General features: G+C 37.8%; 1 protein-coding gene across 2 annotated transcripts; it reads left to right on the plus strand.

The window, feature by feature from the left end:
• Nucleotides 1-35: 35 nt before the first annotated feature.
• Nucleotides 36-15,202, plus strand: sdcbp2 (syndecan binding protein (syntenin) 2). Of its 2 annotated transcripts, none has more exons than XM_055048404.1 (9): nucleotides 36-196; nucleotides 6,315-6,366; nucleotides 7,396-7,492; nucleotides 9,345-9,445; nucleotides 11,060-11,221; nucleotides 11,614-11,789; nucleotides 12,091-12,262; nucleotides 13,003-13,094; nucleotides 13,797-15,202. In XM_055048404.1, exons 2-9 carry the CDS (start codon nucleotides 6,316-6,318, stop codon nucleotides 13,849-13,851), a joined length of 906 nt encoding a protein of 301 aa, XP_054904379.1. In that variant the 5' UTR covers nucleotides 36-196; nucleotide 6,315; the 3' UTR covers nucleotides 13,852-15,202. The 2 variants fall into 2 exon arrangements, with proteins under 2 accessions (XP_054904379.1, XP_054904378.1); XM_055048403.1 differs by having other exon boundaries at nucleotides 37-196; nucleotides 11,057-11,221.
• The last annotated feature ends 2,034 nt before the right edge of the window (nucleotides 15,203-17,236 follow it).

Below are 17,236 nucleotides of genomic sequence, written 5' to 3' on the forward strand. Positions count from 1 at the left end.
TGACCGGTGGGGGGCGTGGCTTTCGGCGTCAACGCTGATTGACGTGGATCGGAGCAGGAAGCCAGCAGTGACATCACTTTCCAGAAGTCCCCTTCAGGTTTCAGACAAGCGACGAAGACGCAGCCAAATAAAGGGAGAGCGCTAGTCTCCGGGAGTCCTGTTGGTTCGAGTTGATATCCGCACAGACACTGAACAGGTGAGGCTGTTGTTTGGCGAGCCCTTCCTGGCCGGTGAAGGGTTTCGTTTCCCCCTCCAAGCTAACACCGTCTCGGCTAGCTCCCCTCCGCCTCCTCCGCTGTTTATGTCGGAACAAAGACGGTCTGCTTCGCGGCTCCGCGACTTCTGTCTGCCGTCAGATTCCCCACACACGGTGCTTTTACTTTTGTCGGCTCTTTTTTTTCCCGACCCGGTCTTGAAGTGGTAAACAGAAGTCTTTTAAAACCAGCCAGGCTTGTTAATTTTTAATGATTATGCAGTAAGGCTAGCTCACGTTGATCGGCGAGGTTTTGTGTCTCAAATACCTGAGTTCCCTAATAAAGTTGTTCAGGTTGGAAAACAATCTAAACTAATATTGTTACGATTATTAGTTTTTACATCTAGACGAGATCACCTCACACAGCATGTATAGTTTCTAACCCCCCCTCTTTTACGTCACCTATAGGAATAAATCCAGCGGCTGCCTTGTCCGTGAGTTTGGTTTATTTGCCTGCACTTGATGTAATGGAAGACATATTGAGCAGCTACAGTGTTCAGGGTGTGGGTCAGTTCATATTTTCGCGTCAGTCGCTCTCTCCCTTCCTCTTTTTGCTTTCCCAGCCATGTCAGTGGAATAAGCTGCCAAAAACACCACATTCCTGGATCCAACCGATTCGTTCAGGCCTCCTGAAGTTGGCTGTCCAGCTTCCGCCTGCTTTTCATAGCTGTTGTCACAAACTGCAAGTGGAAAGTGACTGAGTTTGCTTATTTTCCCTGAGTATTTCTGCTTGAGTTACTGTTTGCATTCATTTCTCTGACCTCGTTACATAGAGGAAGATGAAATATACTAAAGATGAGAATACAAAGTATTGATTTCCACAACATGATTAAAAAATAAATAAAAAAACGGTATTGGAAAAGAAGAAACATAAAACGACCAGGCTAACTCTGCTCTGTGTTCATTTAGGCTGATGACATCACAGGAGGCAGAAGAATAAAAATAAATCAACTTTCCTGAACAACTTCTGTCTTTCCAGCAATGGGAATCTATTTTCTTCCTTCCACCCTCTTCTGGTGACTGGTGTCATCATGGGGATGGTGTGGAGGGTTGGTATGGCTGTCGGTGTTTGGGAAATTAAATGTTGTCGTAACTCCTGCCATTCACATATCTTCAGAGTTGTTGTGGATGGTGATCCTTGTAGCAGTTAGTCTCGCAACAAATCTGAAGAAACTTCTGACTGAAGACACCGTTGCTGTTTGACAGCGTCATGATGGTTACACCTGACATACTAAAGGCTCAACATCCAGGCTGCAGAAACAATACAGTAAAATGTCCTGTTTGACACCATCAGTTGTTAGCAGCTCTGCTAACTCTCCTCCTTTGCTTTTGCTTCTCGCTCTCTCTCCATGCTCTTTGGTCCTTTTAAACTCTTCTGGGTTTTGGGAGTTGTAATTCAGGTATCATTTGGCCTTTTGAGATAAAAACAATTCCCAGCCATTAAACATGGAGTCGAGATTTATTTGAAGTGACTTCTTGAAAAGAAAGATTTTACTTGAAACTTTAAAATAATTGCCAGTTGTGACTTGATGTGCTTCTGTTTCATCTTACAAATCTTGCAATAAATGATGTTGACGACTAGCTTCCACTGCCATTGCTAGGACAAGGTTGTCGTCAGGAGTTGCTCAAACTCCCATTTTCTCTCCAGTCCCATTCACATCGAGTCTGCAGGTCGGTCCAAGAGAAGAACACAAAGCAAGCAAACGCACCGCTGAAAAGTAAACAGCAGAAGATATTTAAAATGGCCTTCTTTGTGCGCCAACACAATGATGGGCTTGTGTGTGTGAGGAGTGCGGAGAAGAGAATAGAGTAGTGGCCGGAGTAAAGCTGGAGGACTGAGGTGTCTCAGTGATGCGATTGTGGCTGGCTTATTTGCTTGTTTTGGAGGCTCTTTGCAGATTTGACATGTCTGTCAGAGCAGGTCTCTGTGCACATTGACTGTGGTTATATAAACATGAATCAGCAGTGTGGGAATATTGAACATTTGGTATTTGAGAAGGTGCATTTATGTGGGAAGTGTCTGTATAGATTCAGTGTGGTGTTTTAGCTTTCTCTGGTAATTCAGAGGAAATCAAAGCCGTTTCATGGTCGACTTTAATTCTGTTATTAGTATTAGTAATTTTGATATCATTCAGTCACACCTATTGGTGTTTTTCTGTTTTGCAATGAGGAAGTGAACTGTCCACACGTCTTGTGACTGACGCACATTGTTGTGTAATGGACTGAACTCCTATATCTGTAACTACTGACATGTCTGCATTTTGATTTATATCCTGAAGAATATTTTTAGCATATTTAATAACAAGAACTTCTCCTTTTAATCGTTATTAGGAATGTCCCGATACAGCTTTTTCACTTCCAATATGATGCAAATATTGTAGTTTTGATTATTATTGGCTGATACCAATTTTGATCCAATTCAGTATTAACATGGGTCATATACTTTTATTACTCACTTTGTAGTGTGGGATGATAGGAAAGGCTTTATAAATTAATATAACTCAGAGAACTGTGGGTGACGATGGGTGTTTTCAAATAGGTCAGTTGTAAACAACTGACCTATTTATTATTAATCAGTGGATCTGTTTGAGGGATACAAGTACTGCTGGATAGGCCTGTCACAATAAATCAATTAAATACATAATAAATTAAAACAAGCTCAATTATTTCCATTTGCATAATTTAGTGTCTATTCTGTCTCTCTTTTTTTTCAAAAATTGGATGATGAAAGTTTTCAGTGATGCTTTGGGCTCAACTAGACCAGTTTTGTTTACAGAGATTTCATAATTAATTTTGTTTGTTGTTTTGTTGACTTATTTTTGATATTTAAAATGTTTTGCAGTGTTTAATGTTCATTAGAATTCAAAATTTATAGATGTTGGAGATTGTGTTCCTGCGTTATTATGCCATTACCATTATGCTACTTGGAAAGGACTTCAAAACAACATTATCTACAATAACTACATTATCCTTTATCTAACCAACTTCTGGGACGATTTATTGCTTATATTGCTTAGTAAAATTTATTATTGTGTCAGGCATGCGGGATAGAAATTCTGGAGCAGACTAAGTGCTGGATCGGACTGCTTCTATCAAAAGTTTAGACATCTGTGCCAATACAATTCGATACGGATTCTCTGGCTGATATCAAATCAAATTCCGAAATCAATATCAAATTTGAACACTGACTAGAAAGACTTGTAAAGTTGTCCTTAATATTAATAGTGGATGAAATATTGTGCTTTTTATTTCTTCCTCATATATTTAGATTTTTTTTTATGAAAGAGGCAGCAGCCAGCTACGTTTTATTTTGATTGCACCAGAAAAAACAGATTTGAATAAGTAGCTCAATGAAGGGTTTATGTTACAACACAGAAGAGCAGTTTGCAAATTTCCTAGCTAATGATCTACAGAGAGGTTTAGCTGATGACAAAACAGTTGAGAACAGGTATTAGATTTGGGTTATGATCTTTATGGATCATAGCCTAACAACAACATCCAGGAAGTTCTACTTCTCCTTATTTCTCCGTATTTTGCTCCTCTGCCGCATTCTGTTTCCATCTTTGTGCAGCCTCTGACCGCCTTTGCATTTAGCATTTTAGAGAAAGATGAGGGGACAAATTAAAGGCTCATTTTCTAATTAGGTAGTTTTGTACCCGACTATGTCGAGTGTGATGCACAGTGAACTAATACTAACAACTCAGTTCATGCCTTAAGGATGTTTTCAAAAAACCTTTTGTGGTCTTCTGTAATGCAGTGTGTCTGTGTGTCTCAGATAAATAATATCTAACAGCAGATTTGATCAAGAGTCATAATTTGAGATCAGATCCTCTGTTGATGGTGTTGAACTTAGAGGAATAAATTTACTTGGCTCGTTAATTTTCCTCTAGTCTCCCGGATCCAGGGAGTCCGCATGCACAGTGGAAAGTACAGAGTACAACCATTCAACATCAAACTTCAGACATATCTGGAGTTCTATTCAATGAATTCAATGCATATAGAATGTTACATCAGCATTACACCCAGATTATCAAGAAATCCAAACACATAACAAAACACACAATTACCTGCAACGAGTTGGAAAGGAAAACACAATAGGAGAGACACAAGAATCTATTTTTGAGAATTGCTCTCACGGCTGCAAACAAAGCAATTTGTTTTTCTGCTGTAAAACAGACATTTTATAAGGAGATGTAATCCCTTAATTTAAATATTTGCATTTGAAGGTGTGTCCTCCCCTTGTAGGGCTGTTTAAAGTTAATTTTATTACCTTCTTTGAGACCTGTTCAAACCCAAAAGCAAATATATGGAGAGAACAAAGGTCATTCTCAAACAGGGTCTTCCCGTACCAGTCTCCTCCTTTAAACATTTCAGACCAAAATTTATGCTTCAGCTAGACCTGGTGGTTTTTCTGCCTCAGCGATTCATCAAGAAACTGATTCCTGTTATAAACACACTGACACAGAAATCTGTGTCAGTGATGTGAGTTTGGATCTAAAAATTGCAGAATTATCTTCTTTTAGAAAAAACTGTTTTAGAATACCTGAAATATTTTACCTCTAAAACTTTTTAGTTTCCTAATCCTGTTCTATTTTAGTAATGTAGGATGCATGCAAGTTAGTATAGTTCAGAACATGCTGTTAATACTTAAAAGAAATATCTTAATACATTTGATCATACTTCTAGAAAAATTGTTTTAAAGTTTTTAGTGTTTTACTGAACTCCTAAACAAACACCAAAGAATTTGACTCATCTAGGTCAACCTCTGACCTTTCCGCTGGTACAACACACTCCCTTTCTGAAGGCCCTCTTTAGTCATTTATGTAACTTCAGAAATTCAGCAGTTGTTTCAGTTTGAATCTTTATCCAAATCTACCTAACTTAAAATCTATTCAAAATATTCATGCTACATCTAATATTTCATATGCACAAAGGTTAACTGTTTCTAAAATTAATATAACCAAACTTACACTCACAACAATGTAATATATTTTCTTTGACAAAAGATTCGGCTGATCACTGATCTTCCACAATGAAGTAAATCAACACCAATAAATCGGTGCATCCTAGTTATTTGAATCAATGAACTATACACAGTAACTGTAGTTAATAATTGGTTCAAAAAGTGGGTGTGCACTACTATGAGGGGCCAATGTGTGCACCAAATTATGGTGGAAAAATGAGTTCTCGTTGACATTTTCTGTATTTAATTTGATATTCTCATTGAACAAATGAGAGAAAATAGTAAAACTAAGAATTCCGACAATTCGGACAAGAGAAGCCATGATCCGTGGACGATTGGATGGATGAATGTCAGTGATACATCACATCCCTTTGTTGGACAAAAATGGTGGTTCTTTGTTTGGTGCAGGTCAAATAAAACCCAACATAAATGTTTGCTTTTGGAAAAGTTCCTTCCAGAACCTTGATAAGAGGCGGATAAAAGAGCGTCGGCTACTACCACTGCAATAAATCCAAAGGTGCATTTTGACCTTTCCAGCTCTTTTCCTTTGCTGAAGCAGAAATAGGCTTGTGGATAATGAAGTCATTTGAGAGGTTTCGTGCCGCTTGTGTTCGGTATCTGTCGTTATCTTCCTGAGAGCCTCGCCCAGCTGGGCTGAGCCATTGCTCAACCTCAGTCAGCTGATTTCCTTTCATTTCCTCAAACTGCTTCAGGCTCCTGTCATGTTTATATCCAAGCTAATAACGCTGGAGCTAAACCGTGCTTTCAGGAGACTTTAAGGGAATTTAAAGTGTACTTCAGTGTCCACTTTTTTCCTGCTTCCTTCACGCTATTTCAAATAAGGCTTCAGTTAGTAGATTATTTTGGATGAAATGTCTATTTGTTGTTTGTTAAGGTGGCAGTCTTCTTTAAAACTGCCTGTGTTTGGCTTTTACAGCTGAAGTCTTAATATTTTATTGACCTTCCAGTAATGCATTTCAGCTTCGCAGAGTAGTTTGATCCTGTTGATTCAGTAATGTAGCTTAAGTTCAATGCTAATGGATAACGTGGAGTTGAGGTAAAACCTTGTTGCTCACAGCTGTTTTTTTTCTCTCTCAGAATGTCTCTGTATCCATCCCTGGAAGACCTCAAGGTCGACAAGGTCATCAAGGTAAGAGAAATTGCTTCTTTGTCTCTGTTTATAGCATGTTGATTCACTGAGATGTTAAGTTATTATTTGTTGTTTATAGTAACCCATTCTATGTGAGCGTATGTGAAGGAGACCAGCCTTTTTGAAATGAGCTAACTGGATCTCAGCTCTTCCGACTGAAAAATGTTGTAAAGATAAGATTCTTGGGGAAATCAGGTTTTAGCAAGTTCTAATATCTCTGCAAAAGCTGGAATCCGAGAAGATAAAAGAACAACATTTATGTTTTTCTGAGATGTCATAATTTGTCTACATTCATGAATTGTTTAATGTTGTTTGCAACATTAATACAGCAGTAAATCATAACGAGAATTTTGCATGGTCTGATGATAGTTTCTCTAAAACAATCAACAATACAACAGAGCAACTTTATAAATCAATCATCTATTTATGTAACCCTTTATACATTCACAACACCAGTGACCAAAAGAAAATCAATTTGTAAAATAAACCAGGCCCCGAAACTTTGTTTATTTTAATGAATTAATGACATAAATATTACCATGTTAAAAAATTTCGAACAGTTCATCTCTTCTTCTATACAGTAACTCTGACGCACACCTCCCTGTTTTTTAAACAAATTAGTCCCTTTGAATGTTCTTCACTCTGTATCCACAATGTTCTTCACTTGTTGTGCGTCGCACTTGCTAGCGTTTCATATGCGAGTTTCTGAAAAATAATCACTGGTAAAGGCTGATGAAGCTAAAATCATCGTACTCTTGTCAACAGACACTTTTTGAGTGTCTCTTTAGTCTTCACTCGACCCTCATTTGTTTAGCTTCCCTGTTACTTATTCTGAATACTTATTCAGATTTATGTTTAGCACAGTTGAAACCAAACGGGTACGTAATAATTCCTGCCCTCTGCAGTGTGTTGTCCTGCACCTTATCTTTCCCCAGACCTTCATCATGTCTCTGTTTTGTCCTTTTCTGTTCTGAATGGAATCTACTTCACTAAGCTTTCATTTGACTGCTGTGTCTGATTGCTTTCTAGGCTCAGGCCCAGTTTGCACAGAGCACCGCCCCCATGCCGGCCATCACTGAGGGAACCTACCAGCCTCAGCCTGTTACTGCTGGGATGCCAGGATCCAGTGAGTCCCATGCCGTATTGCGAGTACTGAAGCGTTTAAAACAGAACCACCCCGAGTTACCTGGATTCCTATAATGTTTTTATTTCTTGCTCTTCTTTTCTGTGCTTGTGTCTAGTGGTAAACCACCTTATTTTGTGTGAAATCCTGTCAGTGGCTCACATGATGTGCTCCAGAATCATCTGAAATGGGCTGAAGATAGACAGAGATTAGCGACAGTGGAATCTTTGCTAATCTTCTTCCTTTTTCCTGCATCCCATTCTCCCACCCCTTCAGAGACTCCTCTCTGTATTTGGATGCAAAGTCCTGTGGGTTTTTTCTCTTTTGTTTTCACCTCAGCAGAGCTCGCTGCGAGTCACCATGGCGACAGGCTCTGGCAGTTGTGCCAGGATAGGGCGAAGGGAGGTGAAGGAGAAACCCACGGGTATTTAGCGAGCTCAAGAGGAAAACTGCAGTATAGTTAAATGAAAAGGAGATGAACAGGGTTGAATTACTGACAAAAATATTCCTTGCATTAAATATTATTGTAAACTGCATATGCTAAATTTAAATTACTTTAATCTAAAATTAATAGGTTTAAAGATTTGCCCCATTAAATCTGAACATGTCAGTGGATCTGCTGTTGTCCAAGCAAGATTTTCGTCAAGTTTTGGTTTCTGATCTGACATGCCACCATGCTTCAATGCCTCTATTCTTAGTGTATTGGACATACATGATATTTCCTTCTACAAAATTAATTTCCACACTGCCAAGGCAGCTTTACAAAGTATTTCTGGCCTCGTTTCTTGTACAAATATCTTACTGCGCTTGAACTAAGACAAATCTAACTTACAGGTAACTTTTCAGCAACATACAGGAGCTTGTTTTAAGTAAACAATTCTCTGATGTTAATGAAGAAGTGCTGGTTCCTCTGGCAGATTTCTTTTCACTCACAGCAGGAGAAAATGTCTTGTTACAAGTGAAGTAATCTGCCAGTCAAACTAGTACTTTTGAAAACCTTGTATAACAGCTGATTAGAGAGTAATCAGATTCTCTATCCACCATGTTTGTTTGACATTTTTAGGACAGACAAAGGTCTGGAACCAGATTATGCTTCCTTAAGGCACAGAGACAGACTTACTGCTGCAGTCTTTTGGTACACGCAACATTCTGGAGGAAAACTATTGTAATTATTAAAATTTTGAAGGAGATAAAAAGACAAAGTTTTTTTTTTTTTTAGGGCTGTTGTAATCTATCAATTATTCTTACGATTAATCGAGTAATAGGATAAAAAAAAGATAGAATAAAACAGTAAAACATACATAACAGCAGTGTTACTATTGCATATCAACATCAGTCCAGTTTTTCACATTAACGTGTAACAATAATAGCTCACTTTCTAAGATCGCTGGATGTCTTATTTTGTTCCAGTAGTAGTCACGCTATAACTCCTACTTCCTGTTATTAAATCTCCATCCTGCTGGTCAGGGTGATTCTGTGACCTTGCTTATACTTGGCAGGTCATCATAACTAGCATCATCTAATTGCTTTGTTTCTATTTATACATTTGTTTAAAGACCAAAGAAGAAGAGTAACTGTAGAACACACAGTTATGTGTCCATGTTTTCACAAGCAGGAAAAACCTGCTAATTGCAGCAATCTGTAACTGAACACTGCTGTTGTAAAACATGACTGCCATCATCTGATATTCTATCAGGTGTTTTTTACACCTGTGAGTGAAGGGCTGATTGTATCTGTTCAAAGTTGAACAAAGACCTCACTGAATTTCTGGAAGCTATTATCCAACAGAGGACCAACCTTTCTGTCTTCTCCCACTCATTATTTTTCATGTTGCATCTTCTTCTCTTTTTTTCAGGTTTGTACCCTAATCTGGATGAGCTGGGAGATTACATGGGTCTGGCCCTCAACAGCGATGAAGTCCAGAGGAACCTGGCTCTTGTTCCTGTAGCCGACAATGTAAGCATTTTAGTGGTTGTTTGCTTCATCGTTATCATCAGACTTAAGTTTTATTTTAAAGAGGAACTGCTGTGTAAAATGGACTTTTAAAAACACACTTGAAATGCTGTCTTGATTCTTACATGCATGTTTGCAACAAATCTGTCAATAGCCATGGCAACCATTTAGCTGTGTAAAATGCTTGGATGGATGTGGAGCTGCCTTCGAGGACGAAGCTCCTCAGAGCTGCAGATTTGGAGCTTCCATGACTCCCCCTCTCTGCTCCTTCAGACTAGCCAGCAGCAATTAGCTTACACCTGGTGTAACTGTGCATATGCTGAGCTCATTATAGAAAATACTTCTCAGTGAAACGCTGGTAAAAACATTGTTAAAGGGTTAACAGAAAAGCGATGTTGCGTTGACTTTATGAGGGTGGAGTTTCAGAAAGAGCCGGAGTTTCTTAAAGAAACAGATTCCTAATTTCAAGGCATTAAATTACGAAGTCACATTTCTTTTAAGTTTTATTTGTCATTGCTGGCATAACTGATGGCAACGTAGTTACTCGATTGAGCTATAAAACAGCGTTCCGTGCCTGGAAAACTGCCACTTTAAAAAGAGAACCAGAAGAGGTCAGGCTGGATTGGAGACATAGAAAACTGCTGCTCTGGTTTCAGCCCAGCAGGAGCAGGAGATCCAGTCTGCAGAGTGACTCACTGCAGGCCTGAAGCTGAGTGGGAGACTGTGATCCCTTCACGCTCCTCCAGCAGCGTGCTTCCACCCCCAGCCTGTCAGCTTCTCAGCTGTTTGATTCAAACTCTTATCTTGATGCTTCACATTTTTCATCTTCTATTTGAAAGCTGAAAAAGTGAGCTTTCTAAAGAACTTCATGAGACACTTTTAATTGTTCTGCCTGCTGAAGGAGGAGATGAAACACAATCCTCCCACATACAAATGAAATATTTATCAGTGTCAAAATGTGCAGTGGATCGAATGATCTCAAATTATGTGCTGTTTTGATGAGCTTTAAAATGATAAAAGCTTATACTGGTATTCAGATGTACATGTGTTGTGTACTCGTACAGTTGAAATCAAATATTTACATACATTGAACAGTGAGACACATTTTTCTCACCGTTTGAAGTTAAATCTGACCACATTTTTCTTGTTTTAGCATAGTTAGAATCAACAAACTTAATTCTATTTGCCAGAAAACTCATCAAACAGTTTTTAGAAGTTATTTTGTAAATTTCCTCGAATTCAAGACGTTATATGCATTTGGTCAGTGTGAGGGACAACTCTTTTAAAATGTTTGTCTTTTTATTCAGTGAATGTAATGATCTAGTTTTAACTGTATGTATGTAATGTAAGTGTATATATTTAAATATAAATGTGTGTGTGTTTAAATGGCACATATCCTTCAATATTGTAGACTGCTGAGTCTATGAAAAAGGTCAGCCTATTCCTTTGTTGGTAAATTATGGGTTGGAAAACAGTATTTTATTTAGTCTTCTTTTTAGTAATGTAAATTTCCCAAAATTAGCTGATCTGAATTGCTCTTTTTAAATCATAATCTTTCATCTTCCCTCTCTTTCTTTCTGAACCTTCTTGTTCTTCTTTCCTCCTCCAACACAGCAGGTGGCGCTGCCCTCCAGCTCCGGTGTGGGGGCGATGGTCCGCCCTGTGACGGGAACAGACATGGGCATCAGGAGGGCCGAGATCCGTCCCGGCCTTCGAGAGATCATCCTCTGCAAGGACCAGGATGGGAAGGTCGGGCTCCGGCTGAGGGCCATCGACAACGTGAGTCAGCAATCGTCTCGCCCGCGCCGTTGCCGCATGTAAATGATTTAGCACAGACTGATTTTTAACAAGGTGACGTTTTTGGAAATGGCCATGATAGTGGGCAGAAAATACATTGCTAGATATGGACATCTGATCCCTCCCTATCAGTATTGAAATGGTATTTGGAGAGAAGTCAGCACCTTTATTAAAGTTTAGCAGCCTCATTTAAGTTATTTAGTTAAAACATGATGCTGAAACTTTTTTTGACTTCAATACGCTGTAAAACTGTCTTAAATTAACAGAGCACCCTCTAACAGGCCTGAAGGTTGATTGTGTGTTTGTGTATAAACTGTAAAATGAGCCGTTCTCTTCCTCTGCTCCTCTCTCTAACTGAATGTTTGGGGTCACAGGGGCTGTTCGTCCAGCTGGTCCAGGCCAACTCCCCTGCCGCCCTGGCTGGGCTGCGCTTCGGCGATCAGGTTCTTCAGATCAACGGACAGAACTGCGCTGGCTGGAGCACAGATAAGGCCCACAAGGCTCTTAAAGCTGCGGCGGAGACCCGCATTGAGATGGTGGTCAGGGACAGGTGAGGACTGATTGACCCAAAGAGCTGGGGAATAAAACATGACATGAAACTATAATTCCGGTCATTTCTATTTTATTCTGGAGGAAATTCTGTCAAAATTAGCTCATCAGTATTCAGAAACACCCATTTAGTCACTATAAAGGACTGAGGTCATTACTTTATTCTTTGATGTTACATGATCTAGTAATCATACATTTTAATTTACATCCAGGACATCAAAACTGAAGCTTTACCCTTGTAAATGTCTGATTGTAAATGTCTGATTGTAAATCTCTGATTGTGAATTTTTTTGTTTTTCAAGACCTTTTCAGCGCACCATCACCATGCACAAAGACAGCTCAGGACATGTGGGCTTCATCTACAAGTCTGGAAAAATCACCTCCCTGGTCAAAGATGGCTCTGCTGCTCGCAACGGCCTGCTAACCGAACATTACATCTGTGAAATCAACGGACAGAATGTCATCGGACTCAAGGTCTGACTGCTTTTGTGCCCATCGGTCACGGTTTCATAAAATTTCCTTAGAGTCTGTAAAAATTCAATACAGGTTGGGATTGTTACAGTTGTGACAAAGAAAAAGTTAAGATAAGGTGAAATTATTGTCTCGTCGTATTTGGATTCAGTTGCATTTCCTTCACTTTTTACAGATGATGCAGTAAACATGGTTCCACTATATCCACTATTTAAAATAATATACCAAAAGTTGAATCCTGATTGCTTATTACATTTTTGCAAGCTGATGCAAACTCACCAAATGTAATGTTACAAACAGTAAGTTTTAATGGAAAAAGGATCAACATCTTTTTGCTTAAACTAATGTTACCAGTTTTGGGTCATGACCCGGTTAGCTAACAGCCAGAACTTTAGGATACAGAATCTAACACTTGCATATACTGCTATGTTTGCAAGAAAATAAATGCAGACATTTTTAGAATTAAGTTTCAGTGACTATATAACTGAGGTCAAAAGATTAAAAGCAACACAACTTTAGATGTTTTATCAAAATAACAATTTAAGACGACCAGAGTTAAACTAATGTACTCACACTGAATGTAATCAGAACCAAATGTTCTTCAACAGTATATTTTGACATTTGTATTGCACACATCCACATGTTATTATGTTCTAGAATATTTGTATGTGTAAGTACTAATTTTACCTCCTGCACGTTTTTCCAATAGGAGTTAATTGCTGACATGTTTGTGTATTTTCTAGGACTCTCAGATTAAGGACATTCTGAACACTTCCCCCACTACCATGACCATCACCGTCATGCCCAAGTTAATCTATGAACACATGATAAAGAGGTACGCCCAACTCCATCCTTCATTTTAATCAGTCTGCTCATGTATAACTTAAGATGTTAATTGTTTTCTATTATCTCACTGGCAAAAGTGTGCTGTCAATGTTTCTGGGACTTTAAACTTATAGTTAGACTGAGACTCTCTGCAGTAATAGTTGAATTTCTCTTATGCTAACATTCTTTTGGACAAAATGACATAAAACCCAAATTTTAATTTACTGAGTGGTCATTTAAGCAGTGTGTTATATAAAAGATCGAGATTCATAATCGGTTCCTTAATTGACCGAGATTGAATCACAATTTTCTATTTGGCTCAGATATTGTGCAGATATTTAACTTTATACTATATGTATTTTTTTATTGTGTGATGTTTTACTCTGAAATGGTAACATGCAACAATGTTGAAAATTTAGTTTGGCAGTTCATCAGAAGCTACCATTTATTTCTGATAAATGGTCACAATAACACATTTTTCTGGATGATCAATCACCCTATACTGTTGTTGAGACATAAAGAACTCAACACTGGAATTGTAAGATATTTTGAGTATCCTCAGTAAAATAAAACAACCAAACTCAATAAATAAAAGCTGAATATAATTATTATGCTATCAGTTAATTATTGGAGCGAGCTTGGATAAATGAAACAAATGTGATTGCATCTTGTCTATTTCCAAGCTGATGGAAACTATTTGTTTTCCGTCCAGGATGTCCACCGGCCTGCTGCGATCTGCCATGGACCACTCCGTCCCTGAGGTGTGAGGACCGTCAGCCAAGCTGAAAACCGTCACCATCTCTACAGAATAGTTCCTCTTGTCATTTTTAACAGTTTTTTCTTCTGTCTTCATACCAAGAAGCCTTCAACTTCACATTACAATTGTTTTCCTTCATTACCTGTAACATATTCTTAAAAAAAAACCTTTTTTACTCTTCACTTTTCTACATTTTATCATTAGTACTGTCTATATGTTAACTTAGTAGTCTGATATGTAGTACACATCTGTTTTTCTTTTTTTTATTTTTTATTCAGGATTAGGACTATAGAGTAAGTTTTTTTTCTTGTCTTTAAAAAGAAACATGCACAAACTATCATGAGTCCAGATCTTCCTCCTCAATATGGAGCTAAGTCGGTGACACTTCATCCTTTCCTAAATGCTGTAGAAGTTGATCGGCAGCCATGCGGATAGTAGATGTAGTCTCTGCACACCTTTTTTTTCTGTAAATAATCCAATCTGAACTAACACCTGGGCTCTCCAAACCCAAAATAAACTAATCTCAGTGTACAGCCATATATCGGGGGCCAGTAGGAGTGGTTTGTTTTTAACTTCCTCTCATTTAATGGTGAGAATCAGGTTTCAGTCAAACATTGTGAGTGTTAGCATTTTTTAAAAATTATTATTCCTATTAATTTGCTGTTCTGAGATTCAGTCTGAATGCAGCAGTTTTCCATATTGTCCAGAAGGTGGCGACCTAGAACAACACAGTTCCAGCCTCTGATGCGCTGCAGCTGCAACAAACACTGTGCATATTCCAGGGGGAACTGTTGGGAAAAGAAACAATGTTTGGAGGACTGACTATATCAGATGAGGGAAATAAAATAATTATCTTAATATTATTGTGGTTGCCTGTCAAGAGGAGGTAAAGCGTTGTATGGTCTTGTGTTTCATGAGGAAATGGCTGATATTATTTCATTGGGGGCCCTGAGCCGGGCCCGCCCACTAAGTGCACTTTTCATTACCTTTATCAGAGTTTTTTTCTCCTGTATTATCCATTTCATCTTTTTTAATCTTTGTGGTGCCTCGTGTTAACCAGACAACTCATACAAAAAAATAATCCGATTCGGTCCATCAGACAGGACTTCCTGCTGTCCTCTGCTGCGTCTTGTCTCACGACCGATGAACACACCGACCTTACACTTGTAAATTCCCACATGTTCCTCCTTTTATTGCTGTTCATTTTCGGGATGCATGACTCTTTAATTTTCTCCGTATGCAATCTGATAAAAAAACAAAAAATGCTGTCATTCTGTAAAAAAAATTACAAAAATCTAAAAGTTTATATACATATGTAACCAAGATAATATTGTAAAACTGAATAAAGTCTTTTCTGTTCACACCCTGATTCTGCCTCACTGATTCACAGTTCGACGACAAAGATGACAAGAACGTGTCCATCATGCTCTTTTAACATAAGTTTATTTTTGACTTCATACAGTGTGGAGGGACGCAGATCCCATTTGTTTTTATAACTTTTTTCACTGCATGCCCTCCTATTGCATTAAAATAGTTATTTCAGATAAACTTCAAATATATGTTCATTCTGTACAGGGTAATTAATGGTTGCCTGAACAGGCTTGATGTTAAGGAACTAGACCTCAGGATACATCAGGGTTACTTACGGAGGGGAACATGCACATACTCACGCACATACACACACAAGTATTCCTGCATAATTCAAACAGTAAGATAAAAGAAGATTTAAAAATATGTTCTATGTTAATAAAATAATTTTTTTTACTATAACCATCTTAATTTCACAAAATCATCTGTGTTTTGTCATGTGAATGTAATTGAGACATATGTTGTGAATTGGCGCTATAAATATATAACCTGACAGAACTGAATTTAATGTGCTCAATAGTGTTAATAATCTCAATATTTAATTCTAAATTATTGCCCAACTTGATTAAAATGCAATAGCTACTGTATTGAACATTCAGGTACATAAAAGGCATGTGCAAATTATTTGAAATAAGTGGTGTACAAAATATCAAAATGACCTAAAGGCTTATTTAAACAATGAGCATGAACAAGACATTTAATAAGATATGATTCTGCTCAGAAGTCAATGAAGGGCAAAATATCAGTAGATTTTCATAACTCAGAAAATATGCTGGAAATTGAGGAAAGTGATTTTAATATTCCATGACTTTGAAGAGAATTAATATTCCTGGTGTTTTTATATGTGTTTTTCAAAGTCTTCATCGGTCCTGCACACCAACCTGCAGCTTGTTCCAACGCTTTATTTAGAAGAGATGGGTCATTTTTCGATAGTTCTGATTTTTTTGATACTTCAGATTTTTTTCAAAGATTTTTTTTTAAACAGACATTCAAGATGTGTAGAAACTGGAAAAGTAATTTTTAGCATTTTTTTTCATACACAAATGGACATCAAAACAGTTCTATTAATTGAAATATCATAAATGTTATGGCAAATCACAAATTCATTCTGTAGATGCCAAGTTTTTTCAGGGCACTAAAAGTTGCTTTCTGTAGTTTCTTACACTGTATTCCTTCTGCAGCAGATAAATATGCATGGATAAATATAACTATACAGCTGAAATATGGTGGTACTTTAAAAACTCTTAATGAGACCGGCCTTACACCAGCAACATTTTGAGACTATTTTAAAATGGCAGAAGACATTTGTTTTATCTTGGAGCCACCTACAGGAAGCTAGCAGTGGCGCCCCCAGGAGGAGATCTGAGATTTTTTTTTCTGGGTACCCTTCACAGTACTCATGATTGGATGGTCAAAAATCACCACCCAATCATGGTCATTATTGATTGAACGCTGTTTAATGACCAGCCCAACCCCAAACATTTGGACATATTTGCTTCTAAGGAATAATTTCCCCTGCTCACTTTTGATTAATTGAAATAATTGCCTTCAACTGGATGGCAACTCTCAAGAAAGCAATACATATTTTCCTCAAGAGATATGTGTGACAATCTTGTAAATTTTTATTGCTCTCAGGTGAAACTGCTTTATAATGCAAAACCCAAATGTATTTTCTATGTGTTATAAAAAGAACTTGCACCTGTTAACAATGAGAACTGGGAACATCAGTAAGAGATCTTCACAAATCATAATCAATTAACAAAACTCTATAATATGTGTACTTTAAGATATAGACTTTAGAGGCCAGTATTGCAAAATCATTTCTGTTTAGAAAGCGGGGAGATCCTGTACAACAAGCCTGACTGAACAGAAACATGTGAGCTTAACTCCATGTGCAGGTCAATAAATGAGAATATCATCCAAATAATAATTTCATTCAATAATTTACTTCAAATAACTTCAAAAATGGAAACTCTGATATCAAACAGATTCACTTAGTAAGGAGGTGATGTATTTCAAGCATTTAT

This window comes from Poeciliopsis prolifica, unplaced genomic scaffold (assembly GCF_027474105.1).
Source record: "Poeciliopsis prolifica strain line A6 unplaced genomic scaffold, Auburn_PproV2 SCAFFOLD027, whole genome shotgun sequence".
Taxonomy (NCBI): domain Eukaryota; kingdom Metazoa; phylum Chordata; class Actinopteri; order Cyprinodontiformes; family Poeciliidae; genus Poeciliopsis; species Poeciliopsis prolifica.